Source organism: Orcinus orca, chromosome 21 (genome assembly GCF_937001465.1).
Source record: "Orcinus orca chromosome 21, mOrcOrc1.1, whole genome shotgun sequence".
Classification (NCBI taxonomy): domain Eukaryota; kingdom Metazoa; phylum Chordata; class Mammalia; order Artiodactyla; family Delphinidae; genus Orcinus; species Orcinus orca.
In genome coordinates, this window is record NC_064579.1 from 1,944,570 (window position 1) to 1,967,610 (window position 23,041).

At 42.1% G+C, this 23,041-nt stretch overlaps 1 protein-coding gene across 6 annotated transcripts in view; it reads right to left on the reverse strand.

The window, feature by feature from the left end:
• Positions 1 to 23,041, reverse strand: part of HOOK3 (hook microtubule tethering protein 3) — a 139,909-nt gene that overhangs the window by 85,555 nt on the left and 31,313 nt on the right. For all 6 annotated transcript variants that reach the window (XR_007474572.1, XR_007474571.1, XR_007474573.1 and 3 more), the window contains exons 4-9: positions 22,649 to 22,699; positions 20,943 to 21,075; positions 17,581 to 17,648; positions 10,412 to 10,474; positions 9,107 to 9,190; positions 2,430 to 2,593 (exon numbers count right to left, since the gene is read on the reverse strand). Coding sequence is in view for 2 of the 6 variants with exons in the window: in XM_049704190.1 (XP_049560147.1) it covers positions 2,430 to 2,593; positions 9,107 to 9,190; positions 10,412 to 10,474; positions 17,581 to 17,648; positions 20,943 to 21,075; positions 22,649 to 22,699 (563 nt within the window). In the remaining 4 variants the exon portion in view is untranslated. The remainder of the gene's footprint in view (positions 1 to 2,429; positions 2,594 to 9,106; positions 9,191 to 10,411; positions 10,475 to 17,580; positions 17,649 to 20,942; positions 21,076 to 22,648; positions 22,700 to 23,041) is intronic.

Consider the following 23,041-nt stretch of genomic DNA (forward strand, 5'->3'; position numbering starts at 1 on the left):
TTTTTTTTTTTTTTTTTTTGGTGGTACGCGGGCCTCTCACTGTTGTGGCCTCTCCCGTTGCGGAGCACAGGCTCCGGACGCGCAGGCTCAGCGGCCATGGCGCACGGGCCCAGCCGCTCCATGGCATGTGGGATCTTCCCGGACCGGGGCACGAACCCATGTCCCCTGCATCGGCAGGTGGACTCTCAAACACTGTGCCACCAGGGAAGCCTGTACTTAATTTTTTTTTTTATTCTTCACTTAAATACTTATAAATGGAAGTTTTTCCTGATGATACTAACTAGTTATTGGTAAAAAAACTTATGACCTATGCAGCAGTCTTACATTACCCTCTCCCTGTTAAATGTTTATTGGTTCTAAGAACTTCTGAGTTAATTCTCTTATATTTTCTGGGTGGACACACATATTACCTACAAATAATCATCGTTTATTGATACTTTTTGTCTTCCCAATATTTTAATCTCATTTCTTTTTCTTATTTCATTTTCTAGAAAAGTAATAACAGCGAAATCTTATATAGCATCTATGTGCCAGGCAATATTCTCAAAATACTTTATATATATTAACTCATTTAATGCTCACAAAAATTCTAGAAGGTAGATAATACTATTATACCATCTTATAGTAGAGAAAATGGAGGCATGCCCAAGGTTACACAGCTAGTAAGTGGCAAAGACAGGATTTTTAGAATGTCTAGGAAAATGTCAAATAATAGATTAATACTCATCCTCATTTCATTCTTAACTTTACTGAGAATTTCATGTACCAAGCTTATTTTATATTTTTCTTTCTCCTTTACCTTATGAATTGGAGGAGTTATAACACATTTAATAGTTACTGTAATAGATTTAATAATACTCAACAGGTTAACAATCCTGGGATAAAGCTTACTTTAGTACTGGATTGAATTTGCTACTATTTTATTCAGGAATTATTTAAAGAATACTCATAAATGAGATGTCAGTCATTTGAAAATAATAGTAATAAACCCATTATGTTAATATAGACAACATACTGTTGATGAAAAATAACTCTATTGTCTAAAACTAAAAAATGATGAGGAGAGTGGCAATATTTTTTATATTCTGTGACTCAAATCATCTGGTTTAGTAGAAGACAGCTGGGTTCCCATAGGTGTTTCTACACTGGTCTGCTGTGATGGTTTTTTGGCTGCGGTATGTGAAGGAGATCCAGCCAAGCACAGAAATGCAGTTGGAAAAGAGAGGGCCCTGAAGACTCTCTGAGAGGGTCCTCGGATCACACTCTGAACCACAGATGTAGACCATAGGGGATGGGTTGTTTGTCTAAGGTTTCTGAGAAGACTAAGAAAATTTGTTTATTTTTTCCTGTCAAGGACAAAAAAAAAAAATGCAAACATTTCATGGGGAAACAAAGGACTGAGTCACTGCACAAGTAAAAAAAACCTAATTGATATTTAATGTCTCCCAGTTTTGACACTGAAAATCTATGGTTGGGTAAGAAACAGGCCAGGATATGTTTTCTAGTAAATCACAACACAATATTTTATCATACTGCCAAGTCCTTCAACTTTGGGGTTCTATTTTGTCTTGCAGGACACCAAATTTTTCCTTTTCTTCTTTTCCCTTTCACCATCCAATCGCCAATGGGCCCTCTTCCTTCTTTTTGGCCTTTTCCTCTCCCAGAAGATGTGTCTGGAAGACTGCCCCTTTACATCAGCTCGCCCTTTAAATAGGCTTGTCTCTATAACCCACGCACCTGGCCTTTATTTTGCGTTTCTTTAAACTGTGCTCTGGAAAGGGCAACAATCTCTAAATTCCGTGCCTGTTTATTATTTTGGCATTTGGTCCTTTAAGAAGATACACTTTCTTTGAATTCCTATCCCTGCAGTTTGTGATCTAATTTCCTTTTTTGTTTTAAAGTAATTTCCGATTTTGAGTGAATTTAATCTTTGCAGCGACTGCTCCAACTCACCCTCAGGCCCCTTCGCTAGTTCTTCCTCTGTCTCTGAGTTTTTTCTCTGTCTGCCTTTACTTGCCTCAGAGTGCCTGGCAGGATGGAGGTGGGATGGTATTTGCTTCCTTCCTTTCACTCACAGTTATTGTTCAGTTGGGGCATTCTGTCTGCAAGTCATATTGAGGGTGAGCATTCATAGATTTTCCTAAATGAGCAGTTATTTCATGTCGTGTGGGAAGACTTTTGGGAAGTGGCTAATTGCACAGCCTCCCTGGTCTGCAGTTACCCGAAAGTCCTAACACTATATTCTTAACTTTAAAAGACATTACCCTGTGCACCGCAACAAAGAGTAGCCCCCGCTCGCCGCAACTAGAGAAAGCCTGCACGCAGCAACGAAAACCCAACCCAGCCAAAAATAAATAAAATAAATTTATATATAAAAAAAAGACATTACCAAATCTAAAAAAATGAGATCTGAGTGAGTTGTCCCTTACCGGAATGTTTCTTCTTGGAGCTGTTCTAACTGAGTCTGGAGCTGCAGATGCCTTCTTCCTGCTGGACTGTTAGGATCTTCTATAGAATCAGACTGATTCAGCCTTTCCATTAATACCTGATTCTCTGCCAACAGACTACTTTTCTCCTCTTGCAATGCTGCAACCTGTTAGAATATAGGAAGACAGTGTTTATTTTCTCCAATTACACTGGAATCCGCATAATCACTTGTGAATTACCATTACGAATTAAAGCCTGTTTTTAAAGAAGTACAAGCAACCTCCACTTAAAACACTGACACTATTTTGGAATATTGCACAGGCAGAGCAGTACGTAAGAGTAAGCAAGAATTCATTCTTTATTTTACATTTGAAAAGGTAATTCACCAAAGAAGATATGTAATGGCAACTAAGCACACAAAAAGATACTCATGATTAGTCATTAAGGAAATGCAAATTGAAACCACAATGTTATATCCATACACTTACTCCCACTAGAATGCCGAAAATCAGAGAGACTGGCTGTACCAAGTGTTGGTAAAGATGAAAACAGATGGGAGCTTCACACACCCGTTCAGCACGTGAAATGTTCCACAGGCTGTGAGAAACCGGTTCGCATTTTCCTAAAAAATTAAACATGCAACTACCACATAACCCAGACATTTTACACTTAGGTATTTATTTACCAAAGAGAACTAAAAGCATATGTCCACACAGAGACGTAGAATGTTTATAGCAGCTTCATTTGTAATACAGAAAAACAAACGTTGACCAGTAGGTGAATGGATAAATAAATTGCAGCACATCCATACAACAGAATACTATCTGACAAACAAAAGAATTAACTATTAATACCGATAACATGCATGAATCTCAAAATAATGAAAGAAGCCAGGCAGAAAAAGAGTACACTGTGTATGACTCCTTTCATATGCAATTCTAGAAGACACAAGCTAATCTACAGTGACAGAAAGCAGAGCCGGCACTGGAAGAGGATTACAGAGTCATGAGAACTCACTATCCTGATTGTGGTGATGGTTCGCACGTTTATACATGTCAACATGCATCAGAACTGTACACTTCAAAGATGAGCAGTTTGTTGTATGTCAACTACATCTCAAAAAACTGTAAAAACAGAAGTCACCTGCCATTTCTGATTCTCCCTCTCCACCCCCATTTTCTTCCAGTTGGGCTATTGCCCCACCATCCTCAGGATCAGCCGACCTTGGCTTCTGTTGCTCCCAGGACACCTCCCTCTCCTGGTCTGTGTGCCTCCTCTTTACTCCAGTCAAGCCCTCTTCACCTCCCTGCCTCTGGCACACGCATGGCTTTTCCTTTCTAAATACATTGATGGCTTCCAGCTTCTGGGCTGTCAACATAATTTATCCACTGACAGCTCGCATGTTTCTATTTCCAGCCTGGAACCCCGCAGTGGGTATCACGTCCAACTGGAGGTCCACCAGGCATCTGAATTTAACCTGTCCAGGTGGGACTCTCATTCCCCCACACCCCGCCCTGCCCTCCCACTGTCTTCCCCATCTCAGCGATGCTAACTCTGTCCTTCCACTTGCTCTGGCAGGATCTGTCCCATCTCGTCCTCACACCCACGCCCACTCTTTCAGCAAACATCAGCGGCTCTGCCTTCAGACGGATTTCAACCACTTCTAACCGCCCCTCAATTCTGATTTAAGCCAACCTAATTTTTTGCCTGATTATTGCGAAGGCCTCTGAATTAGTCCCCTTGAGTTGGCCCTCACCACCCAGCAGCCACCATAATCCATTAAAATAAAACTCAGATCACAGGACGTCTTTGCTCACAAGCCTCCAACGGCTTCCCATTTATTTACGCAGCCTGTACCAAGGCCCGTCAGGCCTCTGCAGACGGACTCCTCTCCCCAGGCTTCACTCCTGCTGCCCTCACCTTCGTGCTCCCGGAGACACCAGCTGCCCCGCTGAGCCTGGATGAGCCTGGATGAGCCTCGCAGGAAGCCTGGGAGGCCGCTTATCCACCCTCTAGGATTTACTAACTTGCTGCCTCCCCGGCGGCCTTTGCTGACAACCCAGTCAGAACTAGTTCCTCCCACCCCGTGCCCCCGCCCCCCCCCGAGTCCCCCTTTCTCTAGAATACTTATCAGCAGCACACAACAGACCGTATTCTTATCCTGTTCACTGTCTGTCTTCTTTATCGCGTGCAAGCACCTTGGAGGCAGGGATGTTTTACCCATTTCTGTGTTTTCCCCTATCTTCACTGTATTGACAGCAGCTAGAACAGTGGATGGTCTGGAGTGGGTGCTCAATGTTTGCTGAATAAATGAATGAGTCTGAAATGCCAGCTCTCTAACTTGTCAGATTTCCATAAACGCACGAGTCTTTTCTCAGAGTAGAGTAGTAGCTCAATTCCGTGCCACTGGTCTATTTCATTCATTTCTGCTCTTTCATTCTTTTTAAAATAAATGTTTAAGGCTTTAAAATTTAAAAGCTCATTTCTTTGTTAATAATTTCTATCTTAAATTGCACTTTGGTCAGAAAGCATGATCTAAAGACACAGATTCTTTGAATTTTATTGGGAATTGCTTTATAGCCTGGTATGTGGTCAATTTATATGAAGGCTGAGTGCATAATGCAACACCTTAATACCAGACTCATCAGACTAGCAAATGTTGCTAAAGTAATTTAATTCAATATATTTGGCAGAAATCCTTTTCACATACACAGAAAAAGGTGTCAACTACAAATTGGTACTTGCCATCTGCCTCAACAAGGATTAAATCATGAGCTGCTGCAGCCGCTGACCTGTAACGCTCCCTGAAAGGAGTTCAGGAAGAGATCAGGAACGAGGCCCCCCGTGCTCTGGGAAAACTGGCAGAACAGGCCTTCAGATAGTTAGATATTTTCAGGAGAAGATTTTATGAGCCCAATTCTTGCATCTCCTCATATCTAGAAAAGCACTAAAATCATCAACGGTGACAACTGCTCCTCGTGACTGGCAGCCACCTTCTACCAGAACGTGTGCTTCACTGCACGCACCCTCTTCACCTAAATCACATACATACTGACCTCCATCCCACCACTTTGGAGCAGTTCCTCAGAGCTGAGATGCTGTCTCCTGGGCTATTGTCCTCATTTTGCCCCAAAGAAACCTTAACTCACAACTCTCACGTTGTGCATTTCTTTTAGTCCACAAGGAGAATAATTAAAAATAATACATAAACACAATTTAAGGAAAAAAAAGCAAATAAAGCAAAGGGGCTTATAATGGAAAGCTACAGTTTCCCATTGAGTTTTTCTACTTCCAAGAGACAACTAGGTTTTTTTTGCGGTACGCGGGCCTCTCACTGCTGTGGCCTCTCCCGTTGCAGAGCACAGGCTCCGGACCCGCAGGCTCAGTGGCCATGGCTCACGGGCCCAGCCGCTCCGTGGCATGTGGGATCTTCCTGGACCGGGGCACGAACCCGTGTCCCCTGCATCGGCAGGCGGACTCTCAACCACTGCGCCACCAGGGAAGCCTGACAACTAGTTTTAATGTCCCTAATTTTATTGCTTTTGGCTGTGACTCGACATCTCTCAATAACATGTTATACCCCCATTTCTTGATTTATCAACCTTACACATTATCTAGTGACTTGTCTCCTCTGACATGTGAAATTAGAGCCACTTGCGGCATCCCCCGTTTCCACAAATAGTTATGGCACTATTCCTGCTCCTTTCACTGGCCACCTCTGCAATTTTGAACAACTACTCATTGACTTGTTTCACTCCATCACGTGCCCACTCATTAGCTCACTCAGATACTCATCGTGGGTCTACCATGTGCTAGGCACTGCTGCAATTGTCCAGGTGCAAGGGATACCACGATGAAAAACGCAGAGACAGTTCTTATTCTTATGTGTTACATATTCTAAACAAATCATCATAGTAAATATATAAACAAGGACAAATCATATTAAGAAAGTAAACTAATAAATACATGCAAGACCTAGAGTGAAAGTGCTCTGCAGAGGGTTAAAGCAAGACTAAGAGGAGGGGCTTCCCTGGTGGCGCAGTGGTTGGGAATCTGCCTGCCAATGCAGGGTACACGGGTTCGAGCCCTGGTCTGGGAAGATCCCACATGCCACGGAGCAACTAAGCCCATGAGCCACAACTACTGAGCCTGCGCTCCGCAACGGGAGAGGCCGCGACAGTGAGAGGCCCGCGCACCACGATGAAGAGTGGCCCCCGCTCGCTGCAACTGGAGAAAGCCCTCGCACAGAAATGAAGACCCACCACAGCTAAAAATAAATAAATAAATAAATTTATTTTAAAAAAAGACTAAGAGGAGAGGCTGGAGGATGACTGTAGGCTGGTGACCGAGGAACTTCCCGGGGAGGCTGAGGTTAGTACTGGGCACACCTAAGTGCCCAGTGAATATTTCATGACAGATAAACCACGTGATTTGGAGCTGAGACTGGATGGCGAGAAGCGGCCGGCCGTGTACTGCCGGTGCTCCCTCGTGGTGAGACGAGAACACAGGGGTCCCCACCGGGCCCTCACCGCCCTGCCTCGCCCTGCTTCTCCTGCTCACCTCCAGCACCCACATCTTTACTTTCATAACACTGCTTCTCCACAGGCAGGGCTAGATGCTGAAGACCAGTGACGTTCACATCGCTACCTCAGAGGTCACATCAGCACGCCTGTGTTACGACTGCTTTCTGCAGGGCTGAGTGTGTCATGGCGCTGCCACCAATCTCCTCATAACCTCTCTGCAGCCCCGCCACTCGCTCTGCGATCTGTTCACACCAGGGACTGGTAAACTATTCTGTAAGGAATAGGGCAGTGAACAGCTGAGCCTTTCAGAGCCACAGGTCTCGTGGCAAGTCCTCAACCCTGTCTTTGCAGCGTGAAAGCACCAGAGACAGCACATCAAGGAACAAGCCTGCCTGCACTACCACTTTACTCACGAGACAGAGGGCCGGCTGCAGTCTGCCAATCCCAGTGTACGACTTGAATGTTACACCGTCAAAGAGACTATTTATATCCTGCTCATAAAAACAACCAACTCTTATTTATCATTATTGTAAAATACTGCATTTGTGTATAGCTGAATTTTAGAATCTGAAAAGCAATTAACAGCACTTAACCTTATGACTAGGTAAATATTATTTACTACATCACCCAGAAAGTGTGCTCTGATCACATTTCTTCCTATCTGCATCCAAAGCAATGACCAACTCTTACGCCTTTCAAGGTAAGATGCTTCTAGTATAAAATATCACGAACCCTGTGTACCTACTACACAGCTTTAACAAGTATCAAAACATGGCCAATTATGCACCTATCTGGACTTCCATCCACTCCCCCCTCCTCCCTGATTTTGAGGTAAATCCCAGACAAACAATTTTATTTCTTAATTTTCTGTCTTTTAATTTAGGAGCGATTTCTTCAACTTTATTTTTAACTATTCTATTGAATTTTTTTATTTTGACAATTCTATTTTTAGTGTTTCTTGATCTCTGATTTTTTCTTTTTAAAATAGCATCTTGTCCTTTTTTTTTTTGCGGTATAAGGGCCCCTCACCACTGCGTCCTCTCCCGTTGCGGAGCACAGACTCTGGACGTGCAGGCTCAGTGCCCCGGTCCGGGAGAATCCCACATGCCGTGGAGCAGCTGGGCCCGTGAGCCACGGCCCTGAGCCTGCGCGTCCGGAGCCTGTACTCCGCAATGGGAGAGGCCACAACGGTGAGAGGCCCGCGTACCGCAAAAAAAAACCCAAAACCAAAATAAAAAGAAAAATCTTTTCTACTACCCCAATTTCTCCACTTCCTCTAGGGCTAGTTTCCTGTTTATCTTGACCCTTCTCTTTTTTGTTACGCAGATTTTCCTCACATGTAAGAATCGGTTTTCTGTAAATTAGGGAATCCAGAAAGGTCAAAATGAAAAGGGCCTTACCCTGCAATACTAATACTCGGTCTAACCTCCTGTACTTCTGTTTGCTTAACTTCTTTAGAAGAGAACCCTCCGATTGGGAAACCAGCTACAGGTCAGGGTATCTGCAGTGGGTGACGGGCAATGGGGCTGAGCTCTCCTACAGAAGACCCCATTACACCTCGCTGCAGCCTTCCACCAAGCATGGGGGCTTCTCTGGGGTTCAGCTACAGCAGCTCCCTCCCCCTTTATAGGTGTTTTTGGCACTGCATTCTTTACTCCTTTTAGGCCGTTTGGCACTTTATCCAACTGCCTTTTGGCCTTCTGAGGTTGATGATGAGCAGTGGTGTGCTGTTGCTGGCTATAACCAAGCCACTTGCTAAATATTCGGGAGTCTGGTGAGCCGACTGTTAAACCATTAACAACCTGGAATTGGTCGCTGTGACAGTGTTTATACTGTGGAAATTGGAAAACGCTACAAATCAGGGCTTTTAAAAATCTCCCCCAGTCCTCCTGAGAGCCGATCTCTCTCCTCCTTCTCTTCTTTTCTTGTGGGCTTATCCCATTTTAAATTCATTTATTATGAATTTGATGGGGCTGTGAGAAGGAAGGAAAACTCTGACCTTTGTTCAGTCTGCACTCTTTTTCCAGGCTCTGTTTCCTTTTTCTTCTCAAACTAGGGCTGTGTTACAGCCAAACTGTACCGCACGTGGGACCCAGGGCACATGGTGGGACGCAGAGCCGTGCTGCAAACAGGTGGTATAAAACCAGATCTCTTACCTGCAGATCCAACTCATGGCACCTTTGAGCAATTTCTTCCTTGGCCGACAAAGCTTCATTCAGTTCCTCTGAAGTTTTCTTCAGCTGGGTAGAAGCAAAGAGCTACAGTGAACGTCGCAATATGACGTGGCAACAACTAATGATCGCACATGTACAATACAAAACTAAAACGCTTCCCCCTGTTCTTTCTGTGGGGCAGGGAGAAATCAAGAACCCTTCTGCACGAGTCAAAAGAAGGGTTTCTTCCAACTGCAGACATCTTTTAGTCCTGAGTCTTGTCTTTTCTGTACTTGGAAATTGGTTCTTTCCTCATATCAAGTGTTCTTATACATCTCCTAGGGCTACTTGGTTCTTGGTAATGTTGATTCTGTAATAACTAAGAAATCTCACCTTGGTAAAATATATATGTGCTAGAGGAACAGAGGTTCAATTGTTAAAATAAATAGCTAATGTATTTCAACACAATTGTTGTATGGTTTAAAAAATATTTATTCTCTCAGTACTTAGCCGTCAGGATATACGGCCAGAGAGATAGGCAGCTGGATTGGTTTGGATTGAGATTTTGCCCGGGAGAAGGTATTAAGGTAAGGGAATCGATTATATTGACAAAATCATCACAGTAATAGACCATGAAGTCTAGGCCAGAAAGAGAAGGTAACTGATTAAAGAGATGATGAAATGCTTAAGCTAAAGTATGAAGTGGGGAGATTTCCAAAAATAAAATGATGATGTTGGCAGAAGAAAGAGGAGTAGGCTTTAGGCAGGCAGAACAGTAATGTTCACCGTAGAGTCAGCAAAGTGAGGAAGAACGAACGTAAGATGATGGGCTGTCAGTGAAAACCAGACAGTTCACTTCTTCACAAAGATGAAGGGTAGAGGAGACTTCTTCAATTGAAGAATAACACGAAATAAAAGGTAAGATATCTTTTGTATTATAAATAAATCACAGGATTAAATGCATGCCATTTTCCAGGACTGCATCTATTGTGTTAAACGTGGCATACAGAAAGATATCACTAATGGAAAAAGAAAACATGACTAGAAAACATGAATTATAGTAAATTAAAGAGGTTAATTTATTTTAAAGTGGGCTGTACAATAATATGTTAATTACAAATTACAAATTTAATTACAAGTGTGTAATATCCATTAGTAAAGTGGCTTACGTTCTTGAATTTTAGGTAAAAAATAAAGAATTATACCAATATATTTCATAAGCAATTTCAACTGAAACATCCTTTTCATTAATATCTAAAGTTCACCCTTTAATCTCTGAATGGATAAAAACAATGCAAGATCAGGTACCTGGCGATCAAGGTCAACATAGGCATCATTCCCAGCAGAGACAGGAGACTCTTTACTCATCAGCTGAAATTAAGATTTAAATGATTACAACCACGAGAAAAAAGTGACATTCTATATAATACACTTACAACAACAAACATGAACACCCAGCTGCCATAGAATTATAAAAATTACAATGAAATCACAAATGTAAAAGGAACATTTTCCTATACATCGAAGCTCTTCAGCCTGGAGCTTTGTTTTGCTGCAGGATTAGCCTTCACTTAAAATCACACGTGTAATTCTGGTGTGCATTTTCACAGCAGGGCCAGTCACGAGAGTCAAGTATTACTTATTCTTACCACTAAAAAGACAAGTCTTTAAGTTAAAATGTGGCTAAATATTTAAAATATTGACTTTTCAGTAAGAAAAATAGTAACACTAAGTAACTATTTCTAAAGAATAAACATGGGTCACATCAATATCAGCCCAAATTAACCGCTAATGTTCAGTGATGACACGCACATACACACGAATCTAGGTCTCAGCCTCTCTCACCCTTGTGTTGCACACAGAGAAGATCCAGAGGGTGTGTGAGGGTTTGGGGAGAAGGGATAAAATTCTGACTGTGACAAATGTCAGGGGCAGACTCAAATGTCCCAATTTTCTCCTGTTTCCTTCTTATGCTCTGTCTGAAGGACAAAAGAGAGGGACAATTAGAAACGTGGGGACAGACTATTGAGAGATCTTGTAATTTCAGCCTTCATCCCACTCTCTAAAGAACTGAAATGTTATGCTCAGCTGTACCTTCTTCTCTGCATCAGTGGTTCTCAACACTGACTGAGAAGTCCCCAAACCAACAACACCAAACCAACAACACCAGCATTGCCTAGGAACTTGTCAGAAATGCAAATTCTTGGGTCCCTGCCCAGATTTACTGAATCAGAGACTCTGGGGTTAGGGTCCAGCACCACACACTGAAGTTTGAGAACCACTGCTCTATATTAATGTCATGAGAAGAGTGAAGGTCCCTTAGCATTATTAGGAGGGAAAAAAATCTCAGAAAGAGTAAAAGAATACTGACTTCAATTTTTATGCTTTTATTGTAAGAATGTCAATAAAAAGATGTTCAAAAGATTTTTCTTCCAATTAAAAAAATAACACCCAAGGTAGAGAAGATAAAATTCAGAAAAAGTACAAAGAGAAAACACCCATTATTCTACCATCCAGAAATAACCACGTCTATAATTTTGAACTATTCAAGAAGCTACCTGTGCCATGGGTTTCACACAGCTCAAGTAAGAAAGACAAATACAGTGTCATGTGATGACAGACATGTGTGACATGTGTGACAGACACTCAGAGAGGAAGGATCTAATTCGGGGGGTGCAGGGGGGGGTAGAAGGGAGTAGAAGTATTTTCTTCCAGTCCCCATTGTTACATGTTAGTTCTTATCATAACACAGCAGTGGATAAAACCCCCTGAACACAGCCTCCTCCCAGTCAATCCCAGCTAGGATGTCCACCTCGACGAGGTTTCCAGGTCCTATACCTCCCGACTTCCTCCCTGGTTTTCACTGACAGCCCATCATCTGACGTTCATTCTTCTTCACTTTGCTTAGACTCCACGGTGAACATTACTGTTCTGCCTGCGTAAAGCCTACTCCTCTTTCTTCTGCCAACATTGTCATCTTATTTTTGGAAATCTCCCCACTCCGTACTTTAAGTTACGCAGTTCATCATCTGTTTAATCAGTTACCTTCGCTTTCTGGCCTAGACTTCATGGTCTATTATTGTGATGACTTTGTCAATATAATCAATTCCCTTACCTTAATAACTTCTCCTGGGCAAAATCTCAATCCAAGACCAATCCAGCTGCCTATCTCTTCTGGCCATATATCCTGACTGCTAAGTACTGAGAGAATAAATATTTTTTAAACCATAAAACACAATATATAGTTTCCAGTCTCAGCTGGGCCTTCAAAGTTGCCCCCAAAGTGCAGCTATGCTTCCCCAATCAGCAGTCTCTTTGTTCCCTTTAGAGATTATTCCAAACCTTTCCTACTTCTCAAACCTCACCAACTCCCCACTACTCTTATCAGAAAACCTTGCCTCCAGGTAAGAAATTCCCCAATTTCCTGTACCTTAACCTACAAAATTGGCAGCATTCATACCCATCCTTTCCTTTTTCAATCTTGTTGTAATACACTCTCAACCCTGTCTCTTCCCAGGTTCTCAGAGACCCTGTACTAGTTATCATCCTCTCTCTTGTTATCTCAACCTCTATCTTGCTCTTTCCTGTGGCTTCTTCCTATTAGCATTTAAAAAATTAAAAGACTACCATTTACTTGATTACCAATCACATTTCTCCAAAGAAGATAATATACAAATGCCCAAAAAACATATGAAAAGATGCTCAACATCATTAATCTTTAGGGAAATACAAATAAGCCACAATTAGAAAACACTTCACATCCACTAGGATGGCTAATATCAAGAAGATGGACAATAACAAGGGTTGACAATGAGGGAGAGAAATTAGAATTCTTAGCACATTGCTGGTGGGAATGTAAAATGGTGCAGCACCGGTGGAAAACACACCTGTGCTGGCACTTCCTCAAAGAGTTAAACACAGAATTACCATGTGACCCAGAAATTCAATTTCTGGGTATATACCCAAAAGAATTAAAAACAGGTGCTCGGACTTCCCTGGTGGTGCAGTGGTTAAGAATCCACCTGCCAATGCAGGGGACACGGGTTCGAGCCCTGGTCCGGGAAGATCCCACGTGCCGCAGAGCAACTAAACTCATGTGCCACAACTACTGAGACCACGTGCCACAACTACGGAAGCCGCTCACCTAGAGCCTGTGCTCCGCAACAAGAGAAGCCACCTCAATGAGAAGCTGGAGCACCACAACGAAGAGTAACCCCTGCTCACCGCAACTAGAGAAAGCCCGCGTGCAGCAACAAAGACCCAACACAGCCAAAAATATATAAACAAATAAATAAATTTATTAAAAAAATAAAATAAAAACAGGTGTTCAAAACAACCCCGTACACTCAGGTTCACAGCAGCACTACTCGCAATACCGAAAAGGTGGAAACAACTCAAACGTCCATCAAATGATGAATGGATAAACAAAATGTGGCACACCCACACCATGGAATATCACTCAGCCACGAAAAGGAACTAAATATTGATACATGCTACAAAATATTCTTGAAAATGGTAAATTTTATGTTATGTGTATTTTACCACAACAGAAAAAAAAAATCAAAGTCAGCTACACCTGAATAAAGACATACAGACAATCATCTTACAAAAGCCCTTCTTCAATTCCATAATTCTATCCAGCCACCCCATCCTCCTCCACGGCCCAATCAGTCACCAAACCTGTTAAATAAAGCTCTGACAAAGTTCAAATCTGTCCACTTCTCTCCACCCAGCCGCCATAACCTAGTTCAGGCTTCCATCGTTCCTCACCAGATAATTAGTAAGGTCTCAACTGCTCTCCCTTTTTCTAGCCTTGTTTTCCTCCAATCCATTCTTCTCACTGCCTGGATTTTCTCAAATACAGACTTCAGTGTATTTCCTCCTTAAAAAGCAATTCACTGGTTTCCAAAATTCTTTCCACAAAGCTGCTCGGCATCCTACTGGCCTTAACACTCTTGCCTTGCCTCCAGCACCCACACCTCCCGCGCCTGCTGAGGCTTCTTCCGACACCTCCCCGCGCCACGCGGCTGCCTCCTGGACCGCAAGTGTGTGCCCTTCCTGACCTCTTCTCCTCCTCCAGTGCTTAGACGAGACGCCGCATTCTCTGAGAACCCTTCCCCAACATCCCCACGCTGAGGGACACACTCTTTTGAGGTCCTACTATCTTTTCCCCATCACGGCACTTTTCATTCTGAATGCTTTGGATGTATTCGAATTGCTCGTTTGGCCACTCTTCCCTTTAGATCACACTTTGTGAGACAAGAGGCCATGTCTATCTTTTCCATAGTTGTATCCTGAAGGCCCTCCTATAGCTCCCACTGCATTCTAGGTGCTCGATAAGTATTTACTAAATAAACAAAATGAATATGCACGTAAAATGTACTGCGTTAGTGAGTACCGGCACCATCAGCACAGAGTAGGTGTAGATAAACGCTTGCCAGTACAATTATCACCATCCATCTATTTCAGATTTCCTCAGAATAAATTCCTAAAAGTGAAATTACAGAATCAATGACAGTAAGGCAGAACAGTTAGTGGCCCCCTTATTGTTTTTCCTGTCTTTGCTTAGTAACAGAATCCTCAAATTTTGGCTGGGTCCATGACCACCTGGAAAAAAGACCACATTCCCCAGCTTCCCTGTGTGGCAATGTGAGTAACAGCTGGATAACAGGAGTGAGAATTCCTGGAAGTTTACTAAGAGGAAGTGGAGAACCTTCCTTCAGCCCTGACTGCTGGCCGGAATGTGAATGTGAGGGCTGGAAGCCAAACAGCCACTGCTGACCACGGGGTGGGAATCACACATTAGGGATGGCAGACAACAAGATGCAAGAAAGCTGCGTCCCTGATGCCTACGGAGCCAACCCATGACCACTTGAGAGCAAATTAAACTCATATCTTGCTTGGCTGACCATCGTTTTGTTAGTTTACCCTGCTACCATCAGCCCTGACTGACAAACGGATCCTCTCCTAAAAGCTCTGCTGTGTTGAAATGTCCTGTATGATAGAGAATTTGGCTGCTCCTTTGCCCCCAGTGCCTGGGAGGCAGCCGCTAAATCTCTGGGATTTCTCTGCTGAGTGTCTTTGTTATTCATGGTGGGTCCCTAGATAGTTTAAGCTAGGAGATGACTCTGGTTGGGGGCTGGTGACGCCAAGAAAACCAACCGCATATGGGAGGGTTGGGGCTTTGAGCCACTTGATACCAGCCTGGCCTCTGGGGAGGAGACAGGGGCTGGAAATTTAGTTCAACCTTGTGGCCAATGATCCAACCAATCACACCTATAAAATGAAACCCCAACAAAAGGCTGGACATGAAAGCTCGGGTGAGCTTCCCCGGTTGGCAGCTCTCTCTGTGTGTTGTCACACAGTAATGTGCTGGGAGGGTGACATGTCTTGATTCCACGGGGAGGGGACAACAGAGACTGAGTTCGGGACCCTCCCAGACCTCCATTTCGGGGGGTGGGGGGTTGGTTCTGATTCGTATCCTTTTGCTGTAATAAACCGTCACTGTTACTGAGTTCTATGAGTCATTCCAGCAAATAATCAAATCTGAGGAGGTAGTGGGAACTGCTGGATTCACAGTCAGTTGGTCGGATTTAAAAGGAAATGCTTCATAGCACAGGGAGAGCAGCTCGGTGCTTTGTGACCACCTGCCGGGGGACAGGAAGCGGGGGTGAGAGGGAGACACAAGAGGGAGGAGATATGGGGATACATGTATACATAGAGCTGATTCACTTTGTTATACAGCAGAAACTAACACAGCAATGTAAAGCAACTATATTCCAATAAAGATATTTAAAAAAATTTTTTAAATAAAAAATAAAAAAAGTAAAATAGGGCTTCCCTGGTGGCGCAGGGGTTGAGAGTCCGCCTGCTGATGCAGGGGACGCAGGTTTGTGCCCCGGTCCGGGAAGATCCCACATGTCGCAGAGCGGCTGGGCCCGTGAGCCATGGCCACTGAGCCTGCGCGTCTGGAGCCTGTGCTCCGCAACAGGAGAGGCCACAACAGAAAGAAGCCGGCGTACCGCAAAAAAAAAAAAAAAAAAAAAAAAGTAGAATAAAAAAGGAAACACTTTATCTTAATTTGCATTTAGCATTTTTCATGTTTGTCTGTTGCATTTTTTTCTGTTAGTTACTTACATTCTATACTATTTTAGTTCCCTTAAAGGTTTCTTCCATTACTTCTATGATTAAAAAATTCTCCCATCTTAAGATCACTTTCACTCTTATAGTTCTATGTCTGACACCTGATGGAGTTCAGGACATGCTACCCCCAAATATGGCAGTTTGGCATGTTGAATGTTTCAAGCTGAAGGAATTTGAGAAACAGCAGGGACAGGAAAAATTTTCTGACCTTCCTCTGAAGCAGGTCTTAAGTCCCTCACGTGAGAGGCACCCTCCCTATGCTCAGAGGAAAGGAGTATCCGTATCTCCAAAGTCAGAGGGATGGAGAAGGAATCCGAACAAACAGGACTTGCTGTTTTTCGCCCTATCACATTTTTCCACGAGATTTTCCACTCTTCACCAAATCCAGCATCAAAACACTCAGGTTGAAACACCTCTTTGGGCTTCCCTGGTGGCACAGTGGTTGAGAATCTGCCTGCCAATGCAGGGGACACGGGTTTGATCCCTGGTCCAGGAAGATCCCACATGCCGTGGAGCAACTAAGCCCATGCGCCACAACTACTGACCCTGCGCTCTAGAGCCCGCGAGCCACAACTACTGAGCCCACGTGCCGCAACTACTGAAGCCCACGCACCTAGACCCCGTGCTCCGCAACAAGAGAAGCCACCGCAATAAGAAGCCCGCGCACTACAAGGAAGAGTAGCTCCCACTCGCCGCAACTAGAGAAAGCCCACGCGCAGCAACAAGGACCCAACATGGCCAAAAATAAATAAATAAAATAATTTAAAAAAAAAAGAAACACTTCTTTGATCTTCATTTCTTTATGAAGCCTCCTGTGTTGTGTAAAACTTAAATACATTTGTATGCTCTTCTATTGTTAATCTGTTTTTTGTTTGTTTGTTTTTAACAGAGGCTCCAGCTAAAAACTTGAAAGGGTAGAGGAGAAAAACATTTTTCCCCTCCTACAGTTTCAAATAAATATTCATCTAGAAATTGCCTTGAGTCTGGCTGGAGTTGAAGACCCATTTCCTTCCAAATAAGAAACCAATACTTAAGTGTGAGGCAGACTGCTGGTTTAAGATAGATATTATTCATAATGGCTTTAGGAATTAGTCTACTATTCCTAATTCATTAGAGCATTAAAAAAATTAGGAATTGTTACGGAATATCTATAATTCCAAGATAAACATTTAACGTTTAAATAAAAATGAGACAAGCTATAGCATAAGTGCGAAGAAAAAAATTCTCAAAAAATGAGTAGGAGAATCTCTTTTTAAAATTTCTACTTCAATTACTTAAACTCACGTTTGCTCCTTTAACTTCTCACAAACTGTAAGCACAAAGGTCCAACATACCTCCTGGATGGCTGTCATGACAACGTGTTGCACAGATTCCTCCATCATCATGATGGCTTGGATGTACTCTGAAAGTAAGAACAACCTGGAATGTCAGTGTTCAAGTTATAGACAATCAAGGGAGTAAAGGCTAACACTTCATGAATTCTGAAAAGAAGTTTCCTGTGTTTTGATTCTTCCTCGGAATTCCTCGTATATGGTTAAATACATGTGTCATAGGTAAAGTAAAGGCTGAAAATCACATTATTTATCCGTCCTTAAAAATAACTGCCCCCCCCATAAAGTTGAGGCTACAGCTAAAGGTCACAGAAATGGAGGATCTCGGGAATGTAAAACAATGAAACGGTACAGCCTAAGGCCAGAATGGAAAGGACTCTGTATTACTGTTCCTAAAATCTAAAAATCTTTCACATTATTCTTTGCTACATGTTATAAAACTTTGATGTCTGTGTTTTATTCTTATGTGACATCAAAGTATTGAATTGTGTATAATTTCTACCTTAATATTTTCTACAATTAAAAAAAAAAAACTTAGGGATACTGAGACCTGCTCAGGACAAAGAATTAAGGTGAATTTAAGATAGAGACTGACGCTATAGTTAAACACTGTGTAACCCTGGGCTTTAAAACAATGACCCAAATCTCTAATAAGCTAAAGCATCACTTTCATCAACCTTACCCTCACCAATGCCGAAAAAGAGAAGGCTCCCTTAGCCGTTCAGAGTGACAAAGTTGAAAAAAAAAAATTCTGCCTTCTAAATAAAGCCCTGGAAGTAGTTTTCATTATTTTCAAATCCAATAATAGATGGAAAAACAGGTATTAAGCATAAAAAATCAATAGGCCAGCTGGATTTCAACAAATACGTAAATATATTTTAACAAGAAACATTTTTTTTGAATTTTATTTTTTTATACAGCAGGTTCTTATTAGTCATCCATTTTATACACATTAGTGTATACATGTCAATCCCAATCTCCCAATTCATCACTCCCCCGTCCCCACCCAATAAGAAACATTTTAAAACATAAAGTCATTAGGAAATTATAGCCTCAACCTGCCTCTCTCCACTCTATACCCAAAAAATCACCAAAAAAAATTGTCTCAGCACTCTAATATTATATGAAAGAGTCTTACTGTGCAATCGTTACAGTGACCTACTGGCAAGAAACTCATGGATTTGGAATGCCAAACTGTAGTCCTTTGCTTGACAGGTAACTTGTTTAAAAAAAAAAAAAGAATTTTGACAGCACTATTAAATTATGACATTCTGGTTGTTAATGCCAAAGCTTTTAGTTAAACAAAGCATGTTTTTAAGGAAGTACTGTCGTAAGGATGCTTGTACCCAATCAATGATGCATATGCAAGTATACACGACACACTTAAACCACAGGCATCATTCTTAGGCCCAAAGTGGGAATACTGTGCATGATAACTTAACCACTTTCCGGTTTAAAAAAAAAAAAGAATCCCTTTAGTCTGAGCTGAACTTTTTGTTTGTTTGGTTTGTTAGTGAGGAGCGTCCTACGAGCGTTGGGTACAAGGCACCGAGCACAGAATTCCCAGGCTACAGAGCAGCTGGCACAGCCGGGATCGGAATGAAAGACTGTGAACATGGTGGGGAGAGGCAGTGGCCCAGTCATGGGAGGAAGACGGACGACAGCCCTGTGGGTGTGAAGGGTGTGACGGGGGACAGGGGGCAGAGGTTAGTCAGGTGTGAGAGGGGAAGCGTTAGTTAAGAAGCGGTGTTGCCACGTCAAGGCCCTTCCCCGCGAACACCGTAAAATGCTGGATGATAAAATGATGATGAGAACCACGTTAATGTACTAGTTTTGAAAAGTTAAAAAAAAAAAAGTTAAATCTTAAAAGTCCAAAATCCAAGTACGTATGATTACTGGCAGATCCAGGAGGCAGTGGAGAATGAGCTAGGCTACGCCAGGGAGTCTGTCCTGCAAAATGAGCGTCTAGGTCCAAAGCCTACAGCTCAGCTCAGTACAAAGAGCATTTAGTTCTAATGTGGGAGACACGTGTTTTTGTCCTCGCTAGCCTCTCACGAGCAAGAGATCTTGGGCAAGTCAAACAATACTCAGGAGTCTCAGTTTCCCAATTTGTAAAAAGTGCTGTTTGTTCTGTTAACCAGGCAGGAGGGAGAACTAGGTAAATATTATTTTTAGTGCGTTTTTACTGCTAATCTCTGCTTTTTCAAATACACCACCACTTACGTGCCCCAATTTGACAAGTCAGATAGCCAAGAGAAATGCACGCTGAGCCAACGCCTCACTTCTAGGAACTGAGAAACAGCCTCTAAACACAGAGCCCTTGTGTCTGCGGTGCGCTATGGGTTGCGAAGCAAACACACACACCGTTTCACCGACTCCTCACGACGACCAGCTGTCGTGCCCTCCCTCTGCAGACGAGGAAAGAGGCCGGGCCCCCAGGGCAGTGACAGGTAACACTCGGCAACTCAGAAGTGCATTTGATCCAAGCTCTCTGCTGTGTTCCTGAGACCAGAGCATGCCCTCTGGACAGTGAGAGGTTAAAATCCTGTTCAAATTTTCCATCATTTATGTAATTTTTAGGGAAAACCTCAAGCCAGGTGTTACAGAGAACACTTGGTCTGTGTGAGAAGCTCAACAAATATTTTGATTGTCTTCCCATAGAATGACGGATATAGGTAACATCCTTGCCTTCTCCTATTCACACCCTGTAATAAATAATGAGCCAACTCTTAACAGCTATACATCTCCAAGAGCTGATGAATCTCCTAACAGAATAAATACATAAGAAATTCTTATCTGAATTCAATGAACTACATTAAATAATTTTTCATCTGCCTTTTAAAGTCAAGGGTTCTACTTAGAAATGCCCACCCCACTCAACTGCAAGTTCCGTGAGGGCAGGTACTATATTGGTTTTGTCTGACACTGTGTTCCAAGCCCCGGCATGATGCATGAATTCAGTAAATGTTTATGAAGTAAACCCTTTGCACTTGCAATCTAAAATATCGAACTTTACACTCCTATAGCTGAATTGACTATTATTAATTAATTATTAATTAATTTGGCTGGACCTTGTCCAATTAACAGTAAATTTCATTACATTGAGTGTAGTTAAAAATAATCTACTCAAAGAATTATGCAGTCTTGCAGAAAGGGGAAGAACATCATCATAATCAAATTTATTCTAACCTGTAAAACTCTTTTCAGCTTGAAAACAGATTACTAGCAAAATCACAGAAAATGGCATACTTTGTGGGTGGCCTTAAGATGTTGTTGTTTGTACATGGGATTTATATATAAAATATACAATGTGTATTACTTTACTTAACTATTTTACATGCATACACTAACGTCAAATAAATTACCTTGCTTCTGTTCACAGTTCACAGCACAGCCTAAAATGAGTTGGAGCATCCTTCCCAGCTCTGCGGCATCAGAATGCTCCCCAATAAGGTTCACATCAGGGAGAGTAAAGTCATTAATTTGCTGCCCTAAAATCTGGACAGAGATAAAAACATGAGAATTGCATTTACATCTATATGACCAAATAAAATACTTAATAGAGATTAGTTTGTCAGAAACTCACTGTTAAGAGCAGAGCAGTTAAGCCAATCTCACTCCCAATTTCTACTTATACCTCCCATACATAAATTATAACTATCCTGAGTCACAACAACTTAGTCCCTCATCTGGTATGTGGTATGCACGCTGAGCAAAGAAACAGTACTACTGACCCCTCCACCTCCCCCAGAAAGACTGGATGTGCACTCTCCAGAGAAGTAGAGCCTGAGAGCTTCTGAACCAGGGGGCACCAGAAAGAGCAGAAGTTAAATATAGGTTCATGCCCACAACAGGAAGACTCCCCTGGCCACCTTCACTCCATTTGACTCTAAAATACTGATAACAAGACACCCACATAAGCAAAGAGAATGGAGGCTTCCTTCATGGGGAAACTGGCCCCAAATGAAATGACACATTTAGACAAACGGGTAGGTTTCTGTCTGATAACCCTACAGTGAAAAAAGAAGATCCTAAAAGCACAGAAGCAGGATGAATGTGGCTGTAGTGTGATGGGTAAGGAAAGAGCAGGGAAAGAGGAGGTGAGAAGGGTCATGTGGCATCCGGTGGCTCCTCGTAAGAAGTATGGATCTGATTCTCGATGCGACAGGAAACCATGGAAGATGACTTGGAGGATGAGAGTGACATAAATTCTCCTTTTTAAAAACTCATCCTGGCTTGAGAGTGGAGAATAGACTGTAGCGGGGCAGAAGTGAAATCAGGGCACACTCCGCGAGTTATCTAAGCAAAAGCTGGTGATGGCTCGGTACAGGGTGGTGGCAGCAGAAACAGAGAAAACTGTATTTTGGAGATTTAACTATAGGTCTTGCTGATGATATCAAATGAAGGAAGGACTGCAGGATGATCTGTAGGCTCTGGACTTGAATAGTAGGGCGGACGGCAGAGTCACACACTGAGGTGAAGACAGATAACGTAAGTACAGATGTAGGTTTAAATGCATGTAAGCTTGTCGGGAAAAAACAGTAAGGAAATAACACAGGTGTTTCTGGGCTATGTTGCGTCCACTTGGTATCTGTGATCATGAAATTTAAAGTAAAACTAGTTCCACTGCCTGATTTTTTTCCCCAGCGATATCCTGACCGTTCTGATGCAGACTCAGAGGATAAACTGAGTTAATCTAGGGGTAGGGGTTTGCCAAGGAATAAAATGGAAGTAGGCACAGGACTTGTTAGTAACTATGCATGGACTCTAAACCACCTTCACGAGTAAGGGAAGAAAGGAGAGAGTTAATGGACAGCAGAAGGGAAAGTTCAACATAAATGAGTAACCACTCACAAACTATCCATATTATAGTGAAAAAGATTATCTAGTAAACATCTAATAGCTGGTGAACCAGCTTTTTGAACCAACATCTTAGAGACCATACAATGGAAGATAAAGCTGATTATTAATATTAAGGTAATATTTCCTTTACTTGAAACTACTGTAAAATATTGTAAGATTAAACTATCCTACAGTAATACTTCCAAGCAGAATGATAAAAACTCCTTACCTCATGATTGTAATCCAGGATTCCTTTCAAAATTTTCTTTAAATTGCTTATCTGTTTAAACAGAGAGAAACCAACTGGGTAAAAAGCAATCACAGATGAAAATATAGTTTAACCTAAAAAATTTCTGAACCAACTAATCATTCTTGTTAATCATAAAGTAAACATAAAAAATAAAATTCAACAGTACATTTGAATTACTATCATAAAAAAGACTATCAGTGGCTTAATTTATTTGATCTAAGAGATTTATAAAGCAAATTAAGTATCCAATTATGTTAAATTTTCAATGTTCTAACCACACTGACAAAAATTCGAAGGTAACTGAACAAGACCTAACAGTAAGATTAAATTATGTAGATCTTCTGCATGGAAAAAAAAATGTATCATCCTTAG